At 40.7% G+C, this 27,374-nt stretch overlaps 1 protein-coding gene across 1 annotated transcript in view; it reads left to right on the plus strand.

Moving 5' to 3' along the window:
• The first annotated feature begins 10,066 nt into the window (after positions 1–10,066).
• The window catches only part of TARBP1 (tRNA guanosine 2 -O-methyltransferase TARBP1), a 34,722-nt gene continuing 17,414 nt past the window's right edge, over positions 10,067–27,374 (plus strand). The window contains exons 1-13 of the mRNA XM_070932555.1: positions 10,067–10,999; positions 13,047–13,144; positions 13,628–13,697; positions 15,569–15,717; positions 16,992–17,044; positions 18,704–18,801; positions 19,883–20,018; positions 20,107–20,203; positions 22,650–22,739; positions 23,675–23,810; positions 24,631–24,724; positions 25,170–25,345; positions 26,805–26,902. Coding sequence (XP_070788656.1) covers positions 10,120–10,999; positions 13,047–13,144; positions 13,628–13,697; positions 15,569–15,717; positions 16,992–17,044; positions 18,704–18,801; positions 19,883–20,018; positions 20,107–20,203; positions 22,650–22,739; positions 23,675–23,810; positions 24,631–24,724; positions 25,170–25,345; positions 26,805–26,902 — 2,175 coding nt within the window. The 5' untranslated portion in view covers positions 10,067–10,119. The remainder of the gene's footprint in view (positions 11,000–13,046; positions 13,145–13,627; positions 13,698–15,568; positions 15,718–16,991; positions 17,045–18,703; positions 18,802–19,882; positions 20,019–20,106; positions 20,204–22,649; positions 22,740–23,674; positions 23,811–24,630; positions 24,725–25,169; positions 25,346–26,804; positions 26,903–27,374) is intronic.

A 27,374-nucleotide genomic window follows, 5' to 3' on the forward strand; every position in this document is an offset into this window, starting at 1 on the left:
TATACATCTGAACAAAGTGTTACCTTTTGTGTTCCTCTTATTCATGGCTGATATTCATATGAGTTTCAGAGATTATGATATATCTCTGGGTAGATATATAAATGGTGCAAAATATTTAGTTATTTCTCCTGTTCTACAGATAGGTTTTCAAACAGCGTGCTTTTTCTCATACCATTTCTCAAATAGCAGGAAATTCAGGGAATAGTAGCACCATATGACATTGGCTTCCTTTGGATGAAAGTGCACTATAGATTTATGATGTTTTTATTCTATTTATTCTGTTTATACATGCGCAAGCAAAACAGTGTAGTCAAAAATAGGTGCTCTTACAAGGGTCACTGCTCCCTCTGAAACCTTGAGAAAACTCCTTCACTCTGAATTTTCTCAACTTCAAAATGACAATTTTTTTCATAATCTTTCCTAAAAGCCCATGGTTTTTGATGCAACTTAAGGCTTCTTCAAAATTCATCAGGTTGATAAATAAAAATAGGTCACCGTTCCCCTCTTGAAAATGTGTCCATTCAGATTCCAATTCTTGCATTGCTCACATTCCTAAGGCAGGGGAAGAAAATGGTAGTTGATGCTCAGTAGGTTTTGCCAGAGGCATCTTCTGCAAATAACCAGATGTGAGGTCCTGTTCATGAGATTGGCTAATATCCTGCTTAGCTTAGCTGCACAGTTGCATCCTTGCCCAAGCTTGCCATTGGATTCCCTCTCTACCCTGCTTATAGTGTTGGGAACGACAATTTGTCTTCTTTGGGGAAAGATCCAGAGGCAGCTTGTGAGTTCATGGTTACCATGGCAACCATGGTCTTGTTGCAGATCATGGGAAGCCACGTGCTAGGTCTAGTTTTCATCTCAGAACAAATGAGGCATAATTTGAGGGTGAATAGATTAACTTCAATTCCTTAACGTAGTCAGATCACTCTCTTTTTCCCCCCCAAAAAGAGGGTGAAAATCTGGGTGCGTCTTATATTCCGAATGTAGCCCCGTCCAGCTTCTCAAATGGAGGTTTCAGAGGCTGAAAAAAGCATAAGAAATGAAGCTTCAGAAAAAAAGCCCCCCAACAGAGCTTCAGAGGCTTTTTTTCTAAAGCTCTGTTTCGGAGGCTTTCAGAGGCAGGAAAAAAAAGTTTTTTCTGAAACAAGAGTTTCAGAAGTTTCAGAGGCAGAAAAAAAAGCAGAGCTCACAACCAAGGAACCTGTTGCTAAAATTCACCTCTGGGAACAGCTGATTGGGGTTATTCCGGGAGGCCGATCCACCCGCCAATCAGCTTTTTTCTTATTTTTCTCCCCAAAACTAAGGTGCATCTTATACTCTGAAAAATACGGTATTTCCTTATCCTGTTCATGAATGAGAAACAGGGACATGAGCAATGTATGCCAATCATGTCATATTTAATTTCCCATGTATTCCTGAGTGCAGTAGATGCATTAGGAAGTTGGCTGGTATTAACCATAGTCTGACATAATGTCTACTGCATCTTTTTCTCTTTTTTTTTGCTGACATTTCTTGTCTGAGGCAAGAAATATAGTAATACACCTGATAAAATACGCAATTTTTTAACATTTCAATTAATGGACTCTGGTGAATGATATACATGTTTATAAAATGGACATAAGGGAATGAAGAATGTGCTTTGATGGATACGTGCTCTGCCTGAGTGAGCAACGTCCAGCAAAGACCACAATCAATTGGATGCTACCAGATGGTTGGAAGAAAAGGGGAAGGCCAAAGAAAATCTGGCACCAAACATTTCAGGAAGACCCAAAAAACATCAATCTAAAATGGAAGGATGTGAAGACTGTAGCTGTGGATTGAAAACTGTGGAGTATATTTCTACTCCAATATGCTTAGCACAGGACATAAATAATAATTAAATGGACATACAATGGCTACTTGGCAAAGTTTATCTAAAAGACATCACTCTAAAAAAGGCAAGGATTTTCATGACAAATGCATATTTAAGAAAACTTCTCACATATACAGATTCTTCAAAGATAACAATATGAATCTATCTTTGAAATTTTTATTTTAAAAGGCATTTCAAGTTATAGGCCATATATTTAAAAATACATTTAAATAGCCATAAATGCTTGAAAAGCTCAGATTTACAACTTATTACTGTGCATTAGCTAGCTAGTTAATACAAGATTGATCTGGCAGAAAATTGTAACCAGCACCTTGGATTGCACCCAGAATCCTAACTGCAGCTCGCAAAGCAATGGGGACATTATGGTATTGAGGCATGAGTAACTGTCTGAAGAAATAGCTAGGCTGCTCACTCGCAGGCTGACATTCTGTCACCGTTACCTATAAGACACTCTTATTTTTCCATTTATTCTAAGAAATAAACTCTTTGTTTAAGAACAGTAAGTTAGGAAAAAAGAGAAGTCTTGACAACAGCAACACCTACTGTTGTAAGAATGATACAGCATTTTATGATTCTGTTTTGTAACAAATTCTAAAAAGGGAGTCCCTTGGATTGCAAGATCAAACCAGTCAGTCCTAGAGGAGATCAACCCTGACTGTTCTTTAGAAGGCCAAATCCTGAAGATGAAATTCAAATACTTTGGCCACCTGATGAGAAGGAAGGACTCACTGGAGAAGAGCCTAATGCTGGGAAAGATTGAGGGCAAAAGAAGAAGGGGACGACAGAGAACGCGGTGCCTGGATGGAGTCACTGAAGCAGTAGGCGTGAGCTTAAATGGACTCCAGAGGATGGTAGAGGATAGGAAGGCCTGGAGGAACATTGTCCATGGGGTTGTGATGGGTTGGACACGACTTTGCAACGAACAAGAACCACAAACAAAAATAAAAATAAAAATGGGAGAACATAGTGGACCAGATGTTACCTAGATTCAGTTCAACTGGGTTTCAGGATAGACTTCAAGTATGGAGATTGCAATAGTTGTGGTTGTCAATGACCTTTAGTAGTGCCAGAATGAGAGTTGCGTGTCCATTCTGATGCTCCTTGAACTCTCAGCGGCTTTCAGTGCCGTCAGACATGGCTGATTGGACCAGTTCAGGAATTGAATGGAAGGCACTGTTTTGCAAAGGTTTGTGCCAGGTTTCAGTCAGTGTTGAGAAAAGAAGAGGTTGTGTCCGCAGCCATCACTTGTGGGTGCTGCATGAGTCTCTATCTTTTGTTTAAAGTCTACATGAAACCACTGAGCCTATCAACAGTTTGGGCTGAGGTGTCATTCAGCATGCTGATGATATCCAATTGGACTAACAAAGTTCTGACCAAGAGCCCAGAGATTATGAGGACCTGAATGGGAAAGAACACATTTGGGCTCAGTTTTGACATATATGAGTAACTTTGTTTGAGCTTCCTGCTTCTGGGGACATCATAGCTTTAATCTGTAATGGAATTACCTTGCCACATGCAAGACTGGTATGCAGTCTGGGGGTCCTTTTGGACTTATAGCTCCTACTCAAAACAGTTGGTGGCAGCTGTGGCCAAGTGGGTCTTTGTACAGGTTTATGTGGTATGTCAGTTCTACCCATTTCCAAACCAGGGCATTCATTCATTCATTCATTCATTTTTATCCCACCTTTATTATTTTACAAATAACTCAAAGTGGCAAAAATATCCAACACATCTTTCTCCTCCTATTTTCCCCACAACAACTCTGTGAGTTGGGCTGAGAGAGAGTAACTGGCCCAAGGTCACCCACCTGGCTTTCACGGCTTGAACTCAGGTTCTCCCGCTTTCTAGATTAGTCTGCCTTAACTGTTAGACCAAACTGGCTCTCTGTTTCCTCTTCATTGGACCACCGCAATGCACTACTCATGTCCCCATTACCTGCTGCCAGCAATCCAAGGTTCTGGTTACAATTCTCTGCCAGATCAATCTCATAGTAATGTGTTATGAACTGGAAGGGGGTAATTAAATCTCACCAGCAGACCTCTTCTTCCAAGGGCTCATAATTTTCTCTGGTTTCACCAATAAAGATATAAAAAAGAATGCACTAGAACGAGTAATACTAGAAGATAAGTAGTCACGTAGAATCCCAAATCAAAGCAATACAGTATAACTTAAGTCAGTTCATAAGTTATCAAACAGTACAGGGGCATCTGAAAATAGTAAATAATTTGTACACATTTTTCTTGAAAAGAAACAAAACAATCAAGACCTTACCTTTTAATGAAAAAAGATGAACTTGTTTGCTTACTTCTCACTGCATTCAGAAGAAAAAAACCTGTGTTCTTAGAGGCATATCTGCCATGTGAAAATGAGGATTCATTGACCCATTCTTTTTGTCTTTTTTATTATAATTTGAGGACAGGCAAGGTTGATTTTTGAATGAGATAGGGAAAACATGTTTTGATATTGTTCCCCCCTCCCAGTTATTTCTCTCATGAAAGTCAGGAAAAATTAAAAAAGGATGTTTTTCTTGCCTGGGCTACTGTGGGTATGAGAGCACATATTATTCCTTGCCTTATATCAGGGTCCCCAAACTAATTAATATCGACACTCAAGGGTCAATGGGGCTATCCAAGGGGTAAATAAATGACTTGAGGTCAAAAGGGGGTCAGTAAATATCTGGGACTCAACAGATGGTTGATAAATGATTGAAGGTCACTTGGGCTTAATTAATCTTTTTGGGGCCTCCATAGAGCTCTACACATGCTAGTCTTTAGTCTTGAAGGTGAGCCAGCCGGTGGCAAGATAAGAGTTACCTGGGATTGGATAGTAAACCATAAGAAAAATGGCTTTGAGTTAATATTCATGGCACTATCAGTTAAAGTAGTATTTATTAAATTATTTTCATATAATGGATATTTGTGGATTAATGAACGATCTGAAACTACATGAAGTTGAAGAGCTGAAGTGTTTGGAACCCCTGCCTTTTATTAACTTAGCTTGCAAAACTCTAGGCAGGTAGTAAATTGCTTTTGAAGTTCTTCCATCAAAGCTGCACCATGATGTCTCTTCCAACCTGAAGCCTGTAAATTCCTCCCTGCTTTTGCAATTTCCTTCTGGCTGTAGCTTCACAGGTCCTCCTCCCCCTTTCCCCCCACATAGCAATTCCTTCCGCAGGGTGAAGATCAGGTCAAATGATCAGAGGTTTCTACAGGAAACTCATTCCCTTCCAGGTATGATTACTCCTCCTTTGAAAAGCAAACACTACAACACAGAGAACAATCAGGCTTTACTATATACAGCATTCAACATACTTTGGCATCTCTCTGATAAAACTTGTTTCAAAGGATTTTCACACTACCCCCTTTCCAACAGCTTGGGAAAGAGGGGGTCATAACCACTCTTTAAAAATGTTTACTTTCTACCTACTTGCATATTTTTGGGTGTCAGTGCAAGTTCAAAGATTACTGCAAAAGAAATAAAGAGGAAAATGAAGGAAGAGAGGCATAAAGGGGGAAAGAATGTGGAGAAAAGCTTGATTATGCAGACTGCATGTTAGGCAGATTACAAATACTTATCAAAACAATTGTAATAACAATTGTAATATGTTAAAAATCCATTTTTTGTTGAGACCTTCTGAAATTGCCTAAAGTCTTTATGTGAGTTTCCTTCCCTGGCCTTATTTTATTTTATTTTATTTTATTTTATTTTATTTTATTTATTAAATTTTTATACCGCCCTTCTCCCGAAGGACTCAGGGCGGTGTACAGCCATATTAAAACAACATATATCCACAAAATTTAAGAACATTTTAAAATATATTAAAAATTTAGCCCTTATATTAAAAACTACAAACACCCAATAAAATTCATTTTCTAAGCCAGCCCGGCCTGTTGAAACAAAAGAGTCTTAAGGGCACGGCGAAAGGTACATAGGTTGGGGATCATGCAAATCTCCAGGGGCAGTTCATTCCAGAGGGCAGGTGCCCCCACAGAGAAGGCTCTCCCTTGGGTGTTGCCAGTCAACATTGTTTGGCCGACGGCACCCTGAGGAGTCCCTCTCTGTGGGAGCGTATTGGCCGGTGGGAGGCTATTGGTGGCAGAAGGCGATCTCGTACATACCCAGGTCCTAAGCCATGGAGCGCTTTAAAGGTGGTAACCAACACCTTGAATCGCACCCAGAAGAGCCAGTGCAGCTCGCACAGGAGAGGTGTTACATGGGTGCGCCGAGTCGCCCCCATAATCACCCATGTGGCCGCATTCTGGACCAGTTGGAGCCTCCGAGTGCTTTTCAAGGGGAGCCCCATGTAGAGAGCGTTACAGTAGTCCAGACGTGATGTGACGAGGGCATGAGTGACCGTGTGCAAGGCATCTCAGTTCAGAAAGGAACGCAATTGGTGGATCAGGCGAACCTGATAAAAAGTTCCCCTGGCCACAGCCATCATATGATCTTCTAAAGATAGCCGTGCATCCAGGAGAACACCCAAGTTGCGAGCCCACTCTGTGGGGGCCAAGATCTCGCCCCCAATAGTCAGCGATGGAGCCAGCTGGCTATACCGGGATGCCGGAAACCACAGCCACTCAGTCTTGGAAGGATCGAGTCTGAGCTTGTTTCTCCCCATCCAGATCCGCACGGCCTCCAGGCACCGGGACATCACGTCAAGGGCATCATTGGGTTGGTCCGGGGTGGAGATGTACAGCTGAGTATCATCAGTGTACTGATGGAACTTCACCCCAAAACCACGGATGATCTCACCCAGCGGCTTCACATAAATGTTGAACAGAAGGAGCGAGAGGACTGACCCTTGCGGCACCTCACAAACAAGGCGCCTCAAGGTCAACCTCTGTCCCCCTGCCAACACAAACTGCGTATGGTCAGAGAGGAAGGAGGAGAACCATCGCAGCACGGTGCCCCCCACTCCCAACCCCTCCAATCGGTGCAGCATGATACCATGGTCAATGGTATCAAAAGCCGCTGAGAGGTCTAATAGGACCGGGACAGAGGAACAGCCCGTCCCGAGCCCTCCAGAGATCATCAACCAATGCAACCAATGCCGTTTCCGTGCTGTACACTGGCCTGAAGCCCGACTGGAACGGATCCAGATAGACAGCTTCATCCAGGTACTGGGGAAGTTGTCGCGCCACCACACTCTCAACAACCTTTGCAACAAAGCGAAGGTTGGAGACTGGATGATAGTTCGCTAATACAGCCGGGTCCAGGGAAGGCTTCTTGAGGAGGGGCCTCACCACCACCTCTTTCAGGGAGGGAGGGAAGAAACCCTCACTCAAAGAAGCGTTAATAATCCCCTGGAGCCAGCCTCGTGTGACCGCCCGGGAGGCCAGCACCAACCAGGAGGGACACGGGTCCAATAAACATGTGGCAGCGCTAGGCCGACCCAGAATCCTGTCCACGTCCTCCCAGATAACACTCTCAAAACCCACCTCCGTCACCCCATCTGAATCTACCCAGTCGGAGTCCAGGCCTTCCCAAATGTGAGTGACTTTGTCATGCAGGAATTGCACAAAATCCTCAGCCCTACCTTGCAAGGGGTCTTCCCTCACTCCCAAATGAAGGAGGGAGCGGGTCACCCTAAACAGGGCTGCTGGGCGGTTCTCTGCAGACGCAATAAGAGCGGAAAGATAATTAAACTTTGCAGCTCTTATTGCCACTAGATAGATCTTAATATGAGACCTCACCAGTGTTCAGTCAGATTCGGAAAACCAAGGAGCCAATTGAGATCAGCACCGGGTCAGAGGCCACAAAGGCACGACACGGTCCAAAGCTCCAGCGGCCGCCCTATCCCAGGCGGCCACCAGTTCTTCAGTCAAGTCGTGAGCCAGAGCCTCAGGGAATGGCCCAAGCTCCGTCAGGAATCTATCAGGATCCATCAGGCACCTGGGACGGAACCACCTGGTTGGTTCCGTCTCCCTGCAGCGGAGGGTAGTGGCTCAAAAGTCTAGTCGAAGGAGTGAATGATCTGACCATGACAAGGGCTTGATGTCTATATCCCCTATTTCTAGATCATTCAGCCACTGACCAGACAAAAATCAGATCCAGGGTGTATCCCCCCGTGTGAGTGGGGCCTTGAATTAACTGGGTCAGGTCCATGGCCGTCATGGAGACCATGAACTCCCGAGCCGCCTCTGACGTTTCACCAACAGATGGCAGGTTGAAATCCCCCATGACCATAAGTTTGGGGGTATCCACCACCACCCCAGCTACTACTTTGAGCAGCTCAGGCAGGGCCACCACTATGTGGCAGGGAGCCAGGTACGCAATCAGCAAGCCCATCTGCACCCCACGACCCCACTTCACAAGGAGGGACTCACATCCGGCTGAGGTACAGTGGCCTCATTCGGACAGAGACTTTCCTTAATAATAGCCGCCACCCCCCCCGCCCCTACCCTGAGCCCTCGGCTGATTTAGCCTTTCATCAATTTAAATCCTGTATCAGTCTTCTAGTTCAGTGGCCCCCAATCTTTTGGGCACCAGGGACCAGTTCCATGGAGAGAGCTTTTTCCGCAGACCGGAGGGGGCGTGGTTTCATATGCTGCCTGCATCCCATGGATGGAGCTTCACTTGTTTGCTTGGCCCAGTTTCTGGCATGCCATGGACTGGTGCCGGTCCATGGACCGGGGGTTGGGAATCCCTGTTCTAGCCAGTCTATGCATCTGTTGCAGTGATCTGCAGCTCACAAAAATGTATGCTTTTTAATAACAATGTTAGAAGATGTGCCACCAGACTCCTGATTATTCTGAAAAGAGAATGCTTGAAGATAGATTCTAAAGAAAATGTTCAGCTTGAATGCTGGATAGGTCTTCCACAACTCTTTTTTCCTTTTTTTTTTTCCTGGATAGTCTCAGTTTTGCAGAATATGAAGAAAAGCCAGCATTTTGGGCTACAGCTTGAGTATATTTTGCCCAATCAAGGAAAAGGTCTACCTCTAATGTCTTAGATTGAGCCAACAAATTAGAAACTTATCTAATAGCTGAACACATCCTCCTAAAACATTTTACTTGTGTGATAAAAATGCAACTACGTTTTACCAATTATGCCATTATATAAAATGAAGTACCGTATAAGCTACTTGAAAAATCAGGTATGGATTTTGTCTATTTGATTTTCTAGCAGGTCATTTTATATCAAAACATAGTTTTGCTATATCAAAAATTGAGTTTTGTCAAAAGATCACAATATGGATAAATAGAAGAAAATATATATTTTATTTCTCTAAAAAGATGTTGGAAATGCTTGAATGCTCACTTCATACCAAATAGATTGATTACAGAAGAAAAATAAAGTAACATGTATACAGTTAAGAGTAATCTGGGTCCCCTAGAATACTGTACAGAAATTAAGACAACTCAACAACCTTTCTCTTAAATTGCAAATTTAGCTATATATTTGTGTAAAAACATGGTTTGAGTTCTTGAGCTGCATCTAAAGAATGTAAATGAACATTTTTATAGCAACCTATTCTTATGTGAACCTATCTCCACCACAGGATCTTAGTTTGCATACATTTTGCTTTTAGCACAAGGTTGTACTGTACTATCTTTACAGCAAAGGCGCACATAAACTTAGTCTCACCAATGTATAAAATATTACCCTAATATATGGGATATTGGGATTCGCCCAAGGGCTGCGCAGCAATTAAGACAGGACCAAGGCAAGTCCCACTGCAAGCAACCTTCATTAGAAGGTATCATAAGCAAGTTGATGAGTAAAATTATCAACAAGAACTTCGCTTCTCATTGTAATGCAATCATAATATTGGAATCTATTTATCAGCATTTATAAGCTAGCGGTTAAGTGTGCAACAAAGAGCGAACATTCGAATCTGGCAAGTTCTATGCAATTAATTCTTTTTGCCGGCTAAATCCTTACCTTGCCTAAAGGATTTCCTTTCCTCGGCTTAAGATACCGGGCTTCACCTTCCCTAACCAAAATCCTTAACCTAGTCCTACTCTGCCTATAAGTGTTATACGTACCTCATGCATTAGATAAATTAGCGATACTGTGTAATACAAGAATTGGAATGGCTTCACCAGCTGAATTCCTGCCTCACAGCGGTCTAGTACAGCGAACGGAAAAAGCCTCGCCAAAACAAACCTAGCAAGCGCAGCTAGACCTATCACCAGGCTAGTCCTTCTCTATAGCCACCTTCAGCGCAAAGGCTGCTGGGGAAAAGTACGGGGCAGAACAGGCCGCGCGCTAATTGACTGCTAGGCCGCGTGCTCCCCTTCGCCATGGATGCGGTGCTGGCCGACGCGCTGCTCTCCCAGTGCCCCGGTTGGGGTGCGTGGCTGCGGGCGGTGTGCGGCGAAGAGGGTGCGCTCACCCTCGAGCGAGCGGAGGCGCTGCGTTTCCTTTTGGAACGGGCGACACGTGTCGGGCCGCGCAACCGGGGCGAAGAGGCGCAACGGGCGGCCCGGGAGCTGGCGCTGCACCGCTGCCTCCCGGCGCTTCTCAACGGGAGCGGCGTGCCGGCGGGTGAAAGCCCGGAGGGGTGGCGACGATTCGTGACAGCCGCCGGTGGAGCGCTGCGTTCCTGCGTTTTGGTCTGCGGACCCCGCCTGGCTGAGCGGTTGGCCGGCGAAGTGCTGGAAACCTGCGCCGGGTTTCAGGCTTCGCAAATGGAAGGCAGCGTCGAGGTCCTGTGCGCGGCGGCGCCTTGGCTGGAGGATCCCGCGCTGCTCAGGCGAACCGTGGCGGTCGCCCTGAAGCTGCTGCGTGGGGAGGGAGAAGACGAGCGGGAGGAAGAGAAAGCGTTGCTGGTGGGCGGCAGGCTGTTGCCGGCGTTAGGAAGAAACGGCGCCGCCCTGAGTCTCATCTGGGAAGGCCTGGTGCTGTTGCCCCTCGCCGACGCCCCGCGGGTGAACCGGACTCTGCTCGTCCTGAGCGCCCTCGCCGACGTCCTTTTTCCCCGACTGGACGGTGTCACGGATGGCGAGGCAGCTTCGCTGCTGGATGCGAGGCTTTCTTGCAACTTTTGGGAAGTGGTGCAAAAGGGACTGTCCGAGAGCGATGCTCTGTGCCGGAAAAGAGCCCGGTATTTGTTGAAGAAAGCCGTCGATGCATCTGACAAAGTGGCCTTGGAGTGCAGGTGTAGCCTGGACGATGGCAATGGTATCTATTGGCTCTGAAATGGCATATGCTAAACCCAAAGCCCGCTCTTGCAAACATTAATTATGAGAAAAGGAACGTTTGTGCTGGTTTTCCAGCCCAAAGCCAGCTGGACAGGTTTTGGAATGGCATAGTAAATTTCTTTAAATCTGGAGTACCCTATTATTTAAATCTTGCAGGTGTCAGAGGGTACTTAACATTAGGTGACCATAAATGAGAAATAAATGATGATCAAACCATTCCTCCACAGTCATTCTACTTTGAAATGAATTCCAGAAGCAGTTTGGTCAATTTTGCTAAATTTGGATAATTTTACAATTGGCCAAATACTATGGTCGGGATCATTAGGAAAAGAAACTGAAAAGATTGCATGACCGAAAATTGTAATGGCCTTATACAGATCCGTGGCAGATATGTATCTGGAACATACACAATTCTGTTCACATTTGGGGGGGTGGGGAAGTATAATCATTCTGGAAACATTGCAGAAGATAGCAGTCAAAATGTTTTCCCTGTATGACAAGGATAGTATTTGAAGCTCCTTACATAGTCTGGGAAAAAGTCTTAGGTGGGATATTAGTTGAGTTGCGTAAAATCCTGGATAAAGAGGTCCAAATTGCTGAAACTATTTTTTAATCAAATATTGCTTTGGATAATAATAAAATCAATAGTAGGTATGTTAATAGAATGGATTCAGTCAAAGATGGAGGATATCAGTAAATGTAGTTGAGAAAACAATGGCAATATGCCTCTGTGGATTTTCTAAATTTTCTCAGATAAGGGCAAAAAGGATTTATAATATAGATTGTTTAAGAGAACAATTATTCTTTCCTGTCAGAGATCATGTCACAAGACAATGTGCAAAAATAGATTAATAGCTTTTTTAAAGGTTCCCATGATAAAAGAAGATGGATAGAACTACAAGGAGAGTGAGGACTACAGTATTGGTTCATTCAATTGCTAGTGAAGTTAATACTTCATTAAGAATGAACTTGGGTTTGCATTAAAAACAATGAATAGAAGTGCTAGCCTAAGCTTCAAATAGAATGAAGTAAGCTGAAAATTGGTTAAGAACAAAAGAAAATTATAGTAGTACATCTTTTCATTGTCAGCCCTGTCAAACTACAATACATTGGTTTAGGAGAACCTGCTTCATACTTGTTCCTGTGGGATGCAACTTAGTTGGGAAATATGTAAGAGTAGTCTATGTAATAGTTGCTGATAAAAAAGAATTATCTAGTGAATAACAAATGAGGTGCAAGAAAGCCTCCAATCTGCATAATGTGTGGCTATTTTATTGGGTTGAGATAGTAATAGTGTTTGAGAAGTCTATAATACTGGCAAAGGGGGGAAGGGAAGGAGGATGGACTCAATTGCAGTGGCAATAGGTATACCATTGGGAAACCTAAAGGGCCATGTTGGGAACAGATTGTCCTGGATAAAATCTTATCTATTTGATTGTAAAAGTTGACAACAAATTGATGGCATATAATCAATGCAGGATTGCAGGACAGCGAGAGAGAAATTGAATGCGGTTCTTTCCACATATATAATTCTTTACTGGCCAAGTGTGATTGGACTCAAGGAATTTGTCTTCAGTGCATAAGCTCTCAGTGTATATAAAAGCTATATGTGATAAATTTTATATATATATTTAAATTTTTAATACTGGTAAATTTTTTATAAAATTTATCGTTTATCATTTTATGATAAATCATGGAGAATTCCAAAGAGAGAAAGAATTATACTCTTACTGCATTATTTCTGGTTGCTGACTTGGACAACTTGTATTGAGAGACTTTATCTAGGACAGAGGTCTTCAAACTTGGCAGCTTTAAGACTTGTGGACTTCAACTCCCAGAATTCTTCATAGTTGGCTGGAGAATTCTGGGAGTTGAAGTCCACAAGTCTTGAAGATCTCTGATCTAGGATTATTTGAAGGGATCAGAGGTTGCATTATTATTTTGTGTTATTGACATTAATTTAGGCATAAGATTATTTCTATATCTTTGCTTAAAAGACTAAAACATTTTATTTACTTATCTTATAGGATCTTGTTTGTTTTGGTGGTGTGCTGAAAAAAAAGATCAGTTTACTCAGTTTTGGGAAAATTATATTTTAATAATGGAGACTTTGGAAGGAAATCAGGTAAATATACTTAATAAAAAGGATTGGTTTTGTTATAAACAAAATTTATTTACAGTATTTATTAAATTTATACTAAATTATGTGAGGGTATGATATAGTTGTAAAATACAAGAAGTAGGTGAAGGCAGGAATTGAGATGTCAGAAATATTATATTGGTAAATGGATACATTAACATATATAGAAGTTATTGCTTTACCTTCAGAGAACATGGATAGAATTTGAAAACAGAGGGAATGATTCAAACTTAGTAATTATATTTTTTTCTTAAAATTTGTTGAAAGGACTTAAAAGCAGAATGACTTAAAATGTAAAGTACATAAAGGAAATCCTATGGATGAATTACATAGAATATTTACGCTAAGATTTTCATGACCCCCATCACTTACTGTTATGCAGGTATTCGAAGACTGATAACTGGCTCTTAACTATGGTTTTTATTTATAAAACATGTTAATATAGTAATTTCTGTTTTCCAATTTCAGATACATGTAATAAAGCCAGTTTTACCAAAGTTGAATAGCTTGTATGAACTTGCAATATCAGAAGAAAAGGGTAAGATTTTTTTGGTAAGATAAGTCCTGTTAATGTTGTTTAGTATCAGCAAGTAAGTTTTTGAATTTATTTTCAGTTCTGCAAAATTTACTAGTGCTTGATTATTCAGGACCTTTAGAAATATTTTTAGCCTTTGTAGTTGGTAACAAACATATAAAAATGCAAGCCCTTATAAGAAATCATTCAGTCTTGACGTTAGTTCATCTTGCTTTTCCCCTGTCACAGATTACATTGTTGGTTGAGTGAAATATAAAATCATCATTTTAATTAATTTGATATATATATCCCACCTTTCTATCCACAAGGCAATCATTCTGTGTATTTATAGAATATACAAAACATTTGGTTCACAGTTAAGTGATCTGGCCCTCAGAGCCATGCTTTGTTTTGAGATGGAAAAAGAAGACTCATGCTTGTTTTTTCTTTTGCTTGTCCATTCTGCAAAATAGTGTTACTGCTTATGAGCACCTCCTTAAAGAAACTTAAGGATAGGATTTGGTATTGGTTTACCAAAACACTGTGGACCTAGACGCGTTAGAGTTTTGGGGCAGGAATAATCTCAAGGGCTGCTCAGAGATTTGCTGCTTGGATTTTCTGTTTCCTAACTTAGCATTTTTGCCAATTGACCTAGTCTGATTGCAAGTAGACCTTTGACCATATCAGTACTTTCATCTTATCCACTAACCCTAACCCAGGAGTGTCAAACTTAATTTCATTGAGGGCTGCATCAGGGTTGTGTTTAACCTCAGGGGACCAGGGAGGGTGTGGCCAGTTTGACGTCACTTGTGTTGGGGGCGCCTGTGGTGGCCTGAGCGCTCTGCCAGAGAAAACGGGCTCCCTATCTCCGTTTTCAGCTGCGATGGCTTCCTGCAACACTCTGCCAGTGAAAATGGCGCTCGGGAGGGCTGCCCATGGCCCTCCTGAGCGCCATTTTCACTGACAGAGGCATTGCGGGTCAGTCCTTTGCTGTTTCCAGAGCAGCCCTGCGGGCTAGATCTAAGTACCCTGTGGACCGGATTTGGCCCCCGGGCCTTGAATTTGACACCCCAGCCCTAACCCATTCTCTATTCCTATGTTGATATTGGAGGTCCCTGTTTCACCATCATTGTACCAGCTGTTACCCAAACAGAATATTAGTTTAAGAATGTGCCTTGCTGCACATCTGAAGCCAACTTTCAACTAAGCAATCTTTGACCATTTTGCAACTAACAATTTAATGCAACTTGTGATATCTGCCAATTATCACTGAGGTGAGATTGACAGACAGACAGTCCTCAGTACTCCTATACCGGTAAAGTAATGATTAGATGATCAGATGATGTTATATGTCATTTTTACTTCTTTAGTGAAATCCTGCAGAATAAAAATGTTTAGGTTGTCCAATGCCAGCCCCAAGATTTCCTCAGCTACCCTAGGAAAATGACTGTTAGCTAGGGAAGTTGGAGCTCTAGCCTGTCTCCTCTAGTGTGACTTTTGAACTCTACATTCAATTATATTGCATCCAGAAGTTTTACTTAGTAATAACTGCTACATTACATTGATAGATATTAATCTCTCCATTTCTTTCTAGACCCAGTTAAAGACATTCATCTTTTATCTTTAAAGTTTTGATTAGTTTAAGTTCTGACTACCTAAGTAATTGGTTGTCTTGTGTAAACCACTACAGTATTAAGGATGAGACAAGAGATCCTTTTCAAGCGATCCACATTTGCAACATTGTTTTTCTTTGTAGATTATTTTCATTGTGATGTTTCTTATAATTCCTAAAACTATATAAAATAATCAGCTCTTACAAATTAAATTATTTGTACGGACAGGCAATCAAGTGAAATAGCTTATGCATAGTGTACATATTTGTTTTTTAATAACAGGTTGTTGGATGTTCCATCCTTCATGGCATATGTGCATTTACAAAAGAATGTTTGAGAGTGAAAATAAGACATTGGCAAAGGAAAGTGTCATTCACTTTCTTGAAATCTGGCAAAGAAAGTGTCTTCCCTCATCACAAGGATTTTCAGAGGTAAGGTTTACTGCATGTCCAAAGAAGATACTTTTTATTAATCCTCTAAAGCCGGGACCGCCAACCCCCAAGCTGCAGTCCGGTAGTGGGCCATGGATTGTTTGGAACAGGGCATACAAGTGACGGGTGAGCGCGTGCATGCAGCGCCACTTGCATGAGCAATGGGCAAGCATGTGTGCGTGAAGTTCCATTTGTGTGAGTAGGGTGCACCTGCGTGCCCACTGCTTGCACAAATGAAGCTGTCCATGCATGCTCGCCCACCACTCATGTGGAACCTTCCCCTCTCTCCCCCTCCACTGCCACCACTACACAGGCGGAAAGGTTGGGGACCATTGCTCTAAAGAAGGCCTAGCTATCTGTTGCCACTATCCCCTTGGGAGAAAATGTTTTTATATAACTGCTTCATAATTCCTTTACTTATTTTTCAGAAGTTGAAGCTAGTGTTCTTGTAAAATCTTACCTGAAGATTTTACCGTATTTTTTGCACTATAAGACACACTTCCCCCCTCCCCTTCAAAAAAGTGGGTGGAAATGTTTGTGCATCTTATAGAGCAAATATTGCAAGGGGGCGGGTGGAGGCCACCTGTCACCGCTGCTGCTGTTCACCACTGCTGGGGAATGCTGGAGCCTTTGCTGCCGAGCAGCTGATTGGCCATTGGATCGGCCTCCCAGAATACCACCAATCAGCTGTTGTAGGTGGTGAGGATTGCCATTGCCACCACCATCACTGCCAGTCACTGCTGCTGCCAGTTGACACCGATTGCCGAATGGCGACGGTGATTGGTGGCGGCAGCGAACCGCGCAGCGGCTGTGATCAGCGGTGATAGGTGGCGGTGGTAATAGGCAGCGACGATTCCCGCTTCCAACTGCCAATCAACTGCTCGGCAGCAAAGGCTCCAACGTTCCCTGGCGGCAGGAGCAGCTCAACTCAGTTGACCGGTGGTGGGCGGAACCCTGACGAGCCACGTGCTGGGGCTGCAATAACGTGCTGAAGCTGACCAGGCTGTTTGCTGTTTGCTGCAAGGACGCTAGCCAGATGAATACTGGATGGATGCTGGGAGTTAGAGGCAGATTTTTTTTTTTCTTGTTTTCCTCCTCTAAAGCTAATGTGCGTCTTATGGTCCAGGGCGTCCTATAGTGTGAAAAATACGGTAATTGTTCCCTGATTAACTGTACTATGCCTATATCTAAAAAGATATTTACTGCAGAACAAATAAACTGCAACTAATGTCTGTTTTATTTCTTTTAATGAAAATCTAATTTCTTTTGTTTAGTTCATTATTGGCCCTTTAATGGATGCTCTCTCAGAAAGTTCTCTTTATAGCAGGTAAATACATTGTTTAATGAAAAACTCAGTACGAGAAGATAAGTTTTTTTTTGTTTCAGCTTTTATTGCACTTTGGGGAAGAACTGCATATTTGTATCTATCTTTAATAGCAGTTGAACTATAGTCAGAATAGGGAAGAGAAAAAACAACAACCTCATTAATATTAGATGCACCTATATTTAACACAGTGAGAAAAGATGTAAAAGAAAATAGCTCACTTGGATGCCACTATTGCTAGTGAATTCATTTGACAGTGCAGAAGTAGCCACATTTATCTTTTCTAAGAGGTTAAGGGCCATAGTGGATGCAATTGATGTAAAATGGTTAGACTTATATCATGCAGGTTGAAGGGGGCTGGAATTCTTTTCTCTCCCTCTCCCTCTCTTACACATACATTTTGAGGGCCCTCTTTTTAAAACAATGCTATCCTCATTTTAAGATATAGGCTTCAGTTTTCATGTACTTTCCTTCTCAACATATTTAATAATCAGAAGGGGGTCCAAGGCAGTCAAAAACAAGTGAATCAGGAAATGAATTTGTTTATTCAGAAAATGGTTGTCTGTTCTTTGAGGATAGCTTGCGTTTGGAATGTTACCTGATTTAAATTGTATTTTTTTCCAGTCAAGAGAGATATCCAGGTATCATTGGGTGCAAAGAGGTTGTGAAAACTGGTGTTATTGCTTGATCTTACCCCAATAGCCTCCTGTACATCCTCTCTTATGGGTGGGGTATCTTCCTGATTTAGCTAGATGTGATATGAGACAAAGAAGAGGACTCTTCTCTCTCCCATAGGCAGCTCCCATAGGCAGAACTCTCCCATAGGCAGCTTTAATGAATGGGAATTCTGCTCAGGCAAAATGTCTAATTTTGAGAAACTTTTGTCCTGCAGAACTCTCTGAGCTACAGTTTGCCCCATTCCTGCAAGGGAGATGAGTCTTTTTTTTTAAAGTTTGAGAATCTACTAGGGCTGTGATGGCGAACTTATGGCACGTGTGCCACAGGTGGCACGCGAAGCCATATCTGTGAACACGCAAGCGTTGCCCTAGCTCAGCTCCAACACACATGTGCGCACTGGCCAGCTGATTTTTGGGCCCTCTGGGCCCACCAAAAGTCAGGAAACGGGCTGTTTCCGGCCTCCGGAGGGCCGTGGGGGGGTGGGGAAGGCCGTTTTCACCCTCCCCAGGCTCCAGGAAAGCCTCTGGAGCCTGGGGAGAGCGAAAAATGGGCCTACCAGACCCACCTGTAACCTTTTTGCCATCGCGTGCCAAAAGCGGGGGGGAGTGCAGGGAGGGTCACGCGCACATGCATAGGGTGACTGGCGTGTGGGGCATTGAATTATGGGTGTTGGGACACGCGTGCACAATCCCCCTGCATTCCCCCCACTTTTGGCACGCGATGGCAAAAAGATTAGCCATCACTGTACTACGGAAAGCAGGATGCACAGAAATCAGCTTTACACTCTCTTAACTCACAATCAGATCAAATGAATACTGTGGGAACTCTTCTAATATTTTAGTTATTTATCATCATGAAACGTATCTCTGTTTAAGGCTTTGATAATCTGCAAATTTATTCAATAACCCAATAAAACATAATAAAATTAAATTGTAGCCTTAGCACTGAATTTCTTTAAATTATCTCTTTGCTTTAACTTAACAGGGTATCAGGTCAGATTATGGGCACTTGTCCACCATTAGGAATAATTCTGCAGAATTTCATGGCGACTTTCTTCACAAGCCTTCCAGAAAGTGAAAAAAGTATGTGTAGTTAATGGCATTATTTTGGAATAGCATAAATGTCAGTTCTCTGCTTCAGGATAATTTATTATTACTAGCGGCTTTTATTTTTATTTTTGTTACAAAGGCAGATACGAATTTGATGATGATGATGATGATGATGACATGGGGATTGGTGCATGGTTTGTCTAGCGATACCACTAGGTCTCTGGGGCAGGCACAGACCCATAATGCAGAAGATTTTATTGGCATGTACCAAAAATGGCATTAGAGAGGCAGTGACCTTTTGAAAGAAAAAAATTAACCCCAAATCACATGCTGAATTTCATGAATGTGGTTACTGTGTTAAATTGTTTCTTCTTTCCATAATAATGGGGCTCAGAATCGGGGGATGATAGGGAACGTGCACATGTGATACCGTGTCTCCCTGAAAATAAGACCCTCTCATATTTTTTTTAAACCTGAAATAAAGTTTGGCCTTATTGCCATGTGTTCAAAATCCCAATTGGGCTTATTAAGGGATGTCTTATTTTGGGGAAAACACTCATAAAGTTGGAATAAGTAAAACAGCATACTGTTGTCTAGCCTTGTCCTATCTTATTTTACAACCTTCTCTTTCTCAGTTATCCTGTATATTTATACCCGAGGTCAAAAAAAAAAAAAAGAAAATCTGTCTCTTGGGGTAGGATTAGAAGAGATTCTATAGATCTGGGGATTACAATCTAAATTGTGATTGAGAAAATATATTTATTCCTATTTACTATTGAAATTAGTTTTATTTTTATTATACTTCATTAAATATATAAATTGGAGAGAAAAATAGGAAGAGACATATTGCAAAGGATAAAGGGAAAAAATAAAAAAATAGCTTCCTATTTTATTTAATACAGTTACAAATAAAAAATACATTAACCTTTTGATCTGATATTGCGGTATTACATAGTACTTCTATAATCATATTCTAATTATCAAATACCAAAATTAATGTAGCATTTCTTTTGATCTCAAGCAAAAAGTTCAAAAGTAGCTTCCATATAAAACCAAAGCTAGACAACACTCTATCTTCAATATGATAATAATGCTATTTTGTTTCTCTTTAAAGGGAGCTTTTTGTTAAAATTTATTCAGAAGATGAGCAATAGGCACTGGTGCGCTATTCCTGTTTTGTTTCTCTCCATGGCATTGGCACATATACCACAGTGTAGAGCACTGGATAGCAAAGGGCTCCTTGCATTAAGGTGATGTTCTGAATTTTGTTTCTGTGAATTTTCTGTATCCTCAGTTCATTGTTTGACTTTTCAAAACATGTATTTGATCTATTTACAGAAAAGTTCTGCAGTGTACTATGATCACACATCAGATTCTTCTACGAGGAGCTGCTCAGTGCTTTCTCCTTAAAGCAGCTATACACTTAATAGATACAGTAAGTATTATATTTTTAAACAAATGTTTGCTTTAATGTACTGAAGGAAAAAATAAAGCAGAAAGAGTCAAAAGCATGTTATATTGTAATATGCATAACAATAGTTTTTAAACGGTATTAAATTTCATTTCATTTTATTTTTTTCATTTTATTTAATTTGTATACCGCCCTACTCCCAAAGGATTCAGGGCGGTGAAGAGGCACAGAATAAAACACGTAAAATACAAAAATTAAGAACAGAAGTAAAATCGAATTAAATCAATTTAGCCCAAGACAAATTTAAAACCCCAGGTTAAGAACAAATTAAAATTTACATTAAAATTTACATTAAAAAGAATGGGAAAGGTTAGGCCAGACCAGCCTGGTGAAATAAAAAGGTTTTAAGAGCGTGGCGGAAGGTGCGTAGATCCGGGATCCTCCATATCTCCGGGGGGAGCTCGTTCCAGATAGGTGCCCCCACAGAGAAGGCTCTCCCCCTGGGGGCCGCCAGCTGACATTGTTTGGCCAACGGCACCCGGAGGAGTCCCTCTCTGTGAGAGCATACCGGCCGGTGGGAGGCTGTTTGCGGCAGCAGGCGGTCCCGTAAATAACCAGGCCCTAAGCCATGGAACGCTCTAAAGATGGTAACCAAAACCTTGAAGCGCACCCGGAAGACCACCGGGAGCCAGTGCAGCTCGCGCAGGAGAGGTGTTACATGGGAGCACCACGTCACTCCCATAACCACCCGCGCGGCCGCACTCTGCGCCAGTTGGAGCCTCCGGGTGCTCCTCAAGGGGAGCCCCATGTAGAGAGCATTGCAGTAGTCCAGGCGGGAAGTGACGAGGGCATGAGTGACCGTGTTTAAAGAGTCCCGATCAAGAAAGGGACGCAACTGGCGCAAATGTTGGCTATATAGAATAACAACATCATTTTTTGTAGTAAGTATTCCAATCCTGATAGAGTTTTTTTGTATTTTAGGAAAGGCAATTTGTCACATACACTTAATTGTTTTCTAGTGTTTTCATGGATAAAACCTTTTCCTTTAAAAATGCAAGAGTCCCAACTTGTTAGATTTCTTGTTGAAAATCCAAACTAAAATATTTATCCTATTTAAATTATCTTCCCAGCCACCATTTTTTTTAGAAAACAGATAAGTCGGCTTTCATATATGTATTTATCTTGCATTAAAAACAACAACTGCATGTCTACATTATTATGTCTAAGGCAGGAGTCCCTGACCCCTGGGCCGTGGCCCACTACCGGGTTGTAGACTATTTGGAACCAGGCTGTGGGAGTGATGGGCTGGTGCATGCATGTGCGCACAGCTAAGTGGGCGTTCAACTTGCACAAGTTGAGCTGTGTGCATACACATGCACACTGGCCTGCCGCTTGCACAAGTTGAGCTGTGCATGCGCATGCATCTCCTGCTCATGAGGTTTGGTTCCCCACTCTCCCCTGCCCCCCAGGCAGGCCACCAAGCTGCGGTCGCTGGTCTAAGGTATGCTATTGCAAGTTACGAAGAAATGGTACACTTCAATTTGTTCTTCCTGATATAAAATATGTCAGGAATTAAGCTGGCCTTATTAAGCCAAATTTATGTACATCATAAATGTATCAGGATTGTTATAACCTGGGGTCAAGAAAGCTAATCTGATTGCTGTTTTATTTGTATTTGTTGTTTTTTAAAAATAATTGCAATTTGCTATTCTATGTGACCATGCAACAAAGAATTGTGCTCCAAAATATATTAGCAGTTTGCATGTTGAAATTTAATGTTCATAATAGAAAATTATTATGTATTTCCACTTTTGTGTATTTCCACTGTGTAGATAAAGTTAGTTCTTGAACAATTTTGTCTGAAATGCATGCATCAAATATAGTTCTAATATTCTAATACATTCTTGGGTTACACTTCATTTCATATAAATAAAAGAAATAGCAAATGGACAAGTGAAGCAAAACACTTTTTTCAGCAACAAAAGGACAACTTTTTAAGAGCGACAAAAAGTTGGTTTTGTAACAGAGGCACTTAATAAACATTTAATTTAAAATGTTAAAATTTAAAACATTAATTTAAAAAGAATGATAAGATATGATAATATGATAATTTTATATTGAGTTTTGGAGCAAAATGTTGTACTAAAATCTTCTGTCTCTTCTTTATAAGATGCCACAAAAATTATTTATAAATTTAAGTTGGATTGCCTTTTTAAAAAGATAAGATTAATTTAATTGATTAAAAGCTCATCACTAAATAACGCTTTGGTAAAACACTGTGTTGTCAAACATGGTTAGAATTGGTATTTCTTCAAAAAAAATAAGGCAATGGCAAAAAATGAAAAAAGGCAATGCCTCATACTGAAAAGAAGGGAGACGTACAATATGGAAATATTCTATCTGTTAAAGTAACACTTAACCCAATATTTACTTTCCGATATTATAATAAATCCTGATTACATTTCTTTAGGAAAAAGTATCACTCTCAGATATTTCAAACTTCATTACCTATCTGAAACCAGAGGAGTCATTAGGAAGAAGAACTGCTTTGTGGAGAATGGTGAGAAAAATGAAATCTGTTATGTAACCGAGCAATAACTATTTCCTTTGCTGATTGCTAATCTCATGATGAAGGATTATATGATATCAGCACTCTGATCAGAAGCCTATATGCATAGCATATTTCCCCCCATGTTCGCCCATTTGTCTGGGAGTTGTACCTATGATGCTCTAGGTTTATAATGTCAAATTGCAATCTTACAGTAGTTGAATTCAGGTTGAATCAGCATTCCTGCCCATGCTAACTGTCTTGTCTATGATTTAATATTATTCTGCCCTCCCACTGAAGTATACTATATAGCAGGGGTGAAATGCTCCCAGTTTGGACCGGATCACCCAATCCGGTAGCAATGGCGGCGGGTGGTTCGGAGAACCGGTAGCAAAAATCCCTCCCCCCCCCACCATGCCCAGCTGGGCCGCACGATCATCAGAGGCTTTTTTTTTTAATTTTAGAAGCATTTTTTCTACAACCTCTTCTGATGAAAAAATGCTTTTAAAAGTAAAAAAAAAAAAGTCTCTGATGATCGCGCAGCTCAGCTGGGATCATCAGAGGCTTTTCAAAGCATTTTTTTCTGCAACCTCTTGGCCAAAGACGTGGTAAAAAAAATGCTTTGAAAAGTCTCTGACGATCCCAGCTGAGTTCCCAGCAGAGAGGCATTTTTTAAAGAGCCTCTCTGACGATCCCAGCTGAGTTCCTGATAGGCAGAGAGGCTTTTCAAAGCATTAGAAAAAATGCTTTGAAAAGTTTTTTAAAAAAGTTGGCCACGCCCACCCAGTCACATTACCCCCACCACCAAGCCACGCCCACAGAACCAGTAGTAACAGATTTTACATTTCACCCCTGCTATAAAGTATACTACTATATAGTTGCATTTACTGGGTTATAGAAACATAATACAAGAGATAAAAATGATGTTTAATTTTTGTTTTATTCAGCTTTGTGATTGGTTGCACGTAAATGACAAGTACTTTCAAAAGACTTTAAACTGCGAACTCCCACAAGATAAAACAGCATTAAGTGTTTATGTGCAGCTTCTTGTGGAGGACTATCTTAAAATACCTCTTACCAATTGTAAGTATCATGTAAATAATAAAGTTAAAGTAGGGACACATTTATAAAATAGTTGATTCCTAACGTAGAATGCATTCACCATTGGGCTTATTACAAATTTTCAAGAAAGATGATTTTATATAAGAGAAAAAGAAACGTACATATTTACCACTACTTGCTTAATAAGTAATTAGAATACTCAAAAGTGGAACTAATTTCTCATTGGGCAGCCGTGGTCAGTTGCTCACCTTGAAAAAAAAATCATTAAATTTGAATATTAAATTTTATGTTTGCAAAATTAAAATAGAAGTTTCTTGAAGCTTCTACATATAACAGCCTTTATTTTTAGCCAGACTGATAATTTTTGTTGTGAAATTGTAAACTTTAAAATATACTTGTACTTGCATGCCTGTCTAACATTTCATAATCATAATCATAAGTTTATTTGTCAAGCATATATAAGATAACAGGTAAAAGTATAAACCTAATTTGAATACATGAAAAGAGTAAGTAAAAAGGAATATTAGGATAGGGACGGTAGGCACGCAGGTGCACTTATGCATGCCCCTTACAGATCTCTTAGGAATGGGATGAGGTCAACAGTAGACAGTTTAAGGTTAAAGTTTTGAGGGTTTGGGGAAGAAACTACAGAGTCAGGTAGTGCATTCCAGGCATTGACCACTCTGTTACTGAAGTCATATTTTCTGCAATCGAGTTTGGAACGGTTTACCTTGACTTTGTATCTATTATTTGCTCGTGTATTGTTGTGGTTGAAGTTGAAGTAGTCATTGACAGGAAGGACATTGTGGACATTCGAAAGGTTTTTTTCCCCCCATAACAGCAGAAGATTGTCTTCCAGACTGGTTTGATGCTAAACGGGTGGCTACAATGATTCTTCTAGCTGCAGATGTGGAAGAGATAAGGCACACATATAAGTAAGTATAAGATTATTCCATTAGATGCAAAATAGGTTAACAAGGAACAATCTCGTCAGAACTCAGGGAGGCTTTCTAAATTACTAATATTCGTTTTTTTGGGAAATATTTAAGGATTTGTCCTCTCCTTCTGATAATTTATTGTAACATATTCTTAAAATAATGGTCTGATTTAAATATTCAGTCTGTCTCTTCTTTCCATTCTCTTTCTACAAATGATGCCCCTGACTCAGAATTGAAACATGCATAACTAATGTCTTCTGGTGTTAACACCTCTCAAGATAATAAAATATAGGCTGCGGTGATTTTTCCTACTTGTTGCTGTTTGGAAGAAATGGGTGTGACTTCAGTGCAGAACAGCTTTTTCTGTTTTAGAAAAAGGTGCTTTACTTTCCAGAACTCAGTATAAGACTGCCATTCCCTTTTTATTGTTTATTTTGTTTAGTGACAACAGCAGCACCGAACGGATTGGCCTGAAGGCTCTCTTAAATCCTCTGCTGGATGTGTTGCTGAAACTTGGCACTAATCCCTACATCTCATCACTGAAAATTGATAAAAGCCTACAACTGCTATTGAAGATAATGCAGACTTGTTCAATCAAAACTTCTAGACCAGAAGTTGGTTAGTGGTACCTTCAGTATGTTAACTTTATTATTCTTGATCGTCTAATTAGAATAACAACATAAAGTTTATGAAAATTACTTTACCCTATTTGAATAGATAGGCTGACTGAACATTTTGATCAAATTACTTGGATTCCATCATCAAATCTTTGCCGTTAGTAATAAAGATGAGGTCACACAATCACTTTTGTAGTGATCTGACCAGCCATTTCAAAGACATTCCAGCACCATAAGGCGTGCGTTGGGGTCTGAGGCTTAATATGCAAAACTTTTTGAATCTACAATTTTCTATTCCTACAGGAAGGCAAACTGTTGATGCCCAAATTTATGATATTCCAAAATACTAGATCATTTATTGAACCTTATTTATTCATCTCTTTCAGGTTCAGCCTCTCTCATCTAAGTACTATATTTTTCGGACTATAAGAGCCACTGGATTATAAAATGCACCTTGATTTAGAGGAAGAAAACAAGAAAAAAAATAGTTTTTGGCCTCTGCCGGTCTCGTTTTTGCCCTCCCTGACCCCCAGAAGTACTTTGCGGGTCAAATAGAGGCCCATTTTTGGCCTCCCGAACCCTCCACATGTCCCATTTTTGCTAAAAGCACACCTGTTTTTGGCCTGCAGAGTGCTTCTGGGGGCCAGGGAGGGTGACAACATGACACACGGAGGGTTCTGGAGCCCAAAAACGGGCCCGTATTTGGTCTATAAGACGCACCTAAATTTTCACCCACTTAAGGTGGGGAAGTGCATCTTATACTCCAAAAAATACAGTAACTCCTTATTTTCACCCATCAAGACAGACCAATTTTCTCTTTACTTTCTCTCTTCTTCGCTGTTTTTTTTTAAAGACTCATTCATTCATTCATTCTTTGTACATCTCACTCTAGGTTCAGACTTTTCCCTCTTTCTTCTGGGGTTTTGCCATTACCATGCTATCCTATCTTGTCATGTCTATGGAGATTCTCAGTCATCTAGGGCTCAAAGGTGCTTTTTCAAAAGAAGGATGAGAGGGAAGAGTCTGAGCACACTTCCCAGACAAGCATTCCATAAAGCTGTTTTGGCCACTCTGAATTATCACAACTGTTAAAATAAGTAAGAATAAAAAGATGCTTTACATATATATTTTATTTAATAGTTTAAAAATACCTAGTTGGGGGTCTAAAGTTCTAGTACCATTTTTCTTCTAATGGTAGAGAAGCATTAGTCCTAGCTCTGTTCTTTGTAGAGGGAGGACAGATCAGAAGGTTCAAAGAGGGGAAGGACAAAGGAATTCTACTTTCTAGTTTTTATTTATTATAAAAATGTCAGAAAAAAAATAACTTTCATTTTAGTTTCTGCTTACCTATTTGTATGTTTTAGCTGTTTCAGTGGTAAAATGATCTAAATCCAATTGGTGTATAGCTTTTGAAGCAAAAATGTACTCTAAATGTTTTAATGTAATGATTCTTTATATAGATGAAATAATAGTATTTCTCCAGAAGTCAATTATGCTTGCCACCGAAAGTATTTTGGATTTTCTCCTCAGAAGACTTACTGCAAATGAACTAAATATTGTAAGTATTTAGTGCAGAAACCAGTCTGGCAAACACTTGTAGTAAATTGTATTCTGAAATGAACTTATTTGGAATATTTAAAAAGTCCCCAATCACTTATAGCAGGTAGCAGTTTTAAAATCTTTCTTATCTGTAAAATAGTTATAAAAGTATTACACATCCAAATATAATAATGTATATTGATTTATGTATTTCATAATCAGCCCTGGCTGATTAGCTATTGTGTGGAAACGTTATGTAATATGTCCAGATCTTAATATAAGGAAATTGTTGGTTATAAACAGTATAGGCTGCTCAAATATATTTGTTGCTTGCACATCTGTGCATATATCATGAAAAATGAGTGCTCTGCTTGTGTTTCATTGCAACTTAGAAAATCCAGTAAAATACAGAGAAGCTTTTCTGTGCCAGAAAGTGCTAGTTGTTATACAAAGTGGCAAAGTGTTTTGGAAATGGAAAGGCATTACAGTAT

The sequence above is a fragment of the Pituophis catenifer genome, unplaced genomic scaffold (assembly GCF_029215685.1).
Source record: "Pituophis catenifer annectens isolate HBS135680 unplaced genomic scaffold, rPitCat1.0.hap2 SCAF_1, whole genome shotgun sequence".
NCBI classification, from domain to species: domain Eukaryota; kingdom Metazoa; phylum Chordata; class Lepidosauria; order Squamata; family Colubridae; genus Pituophis; species Pituophis catenifer.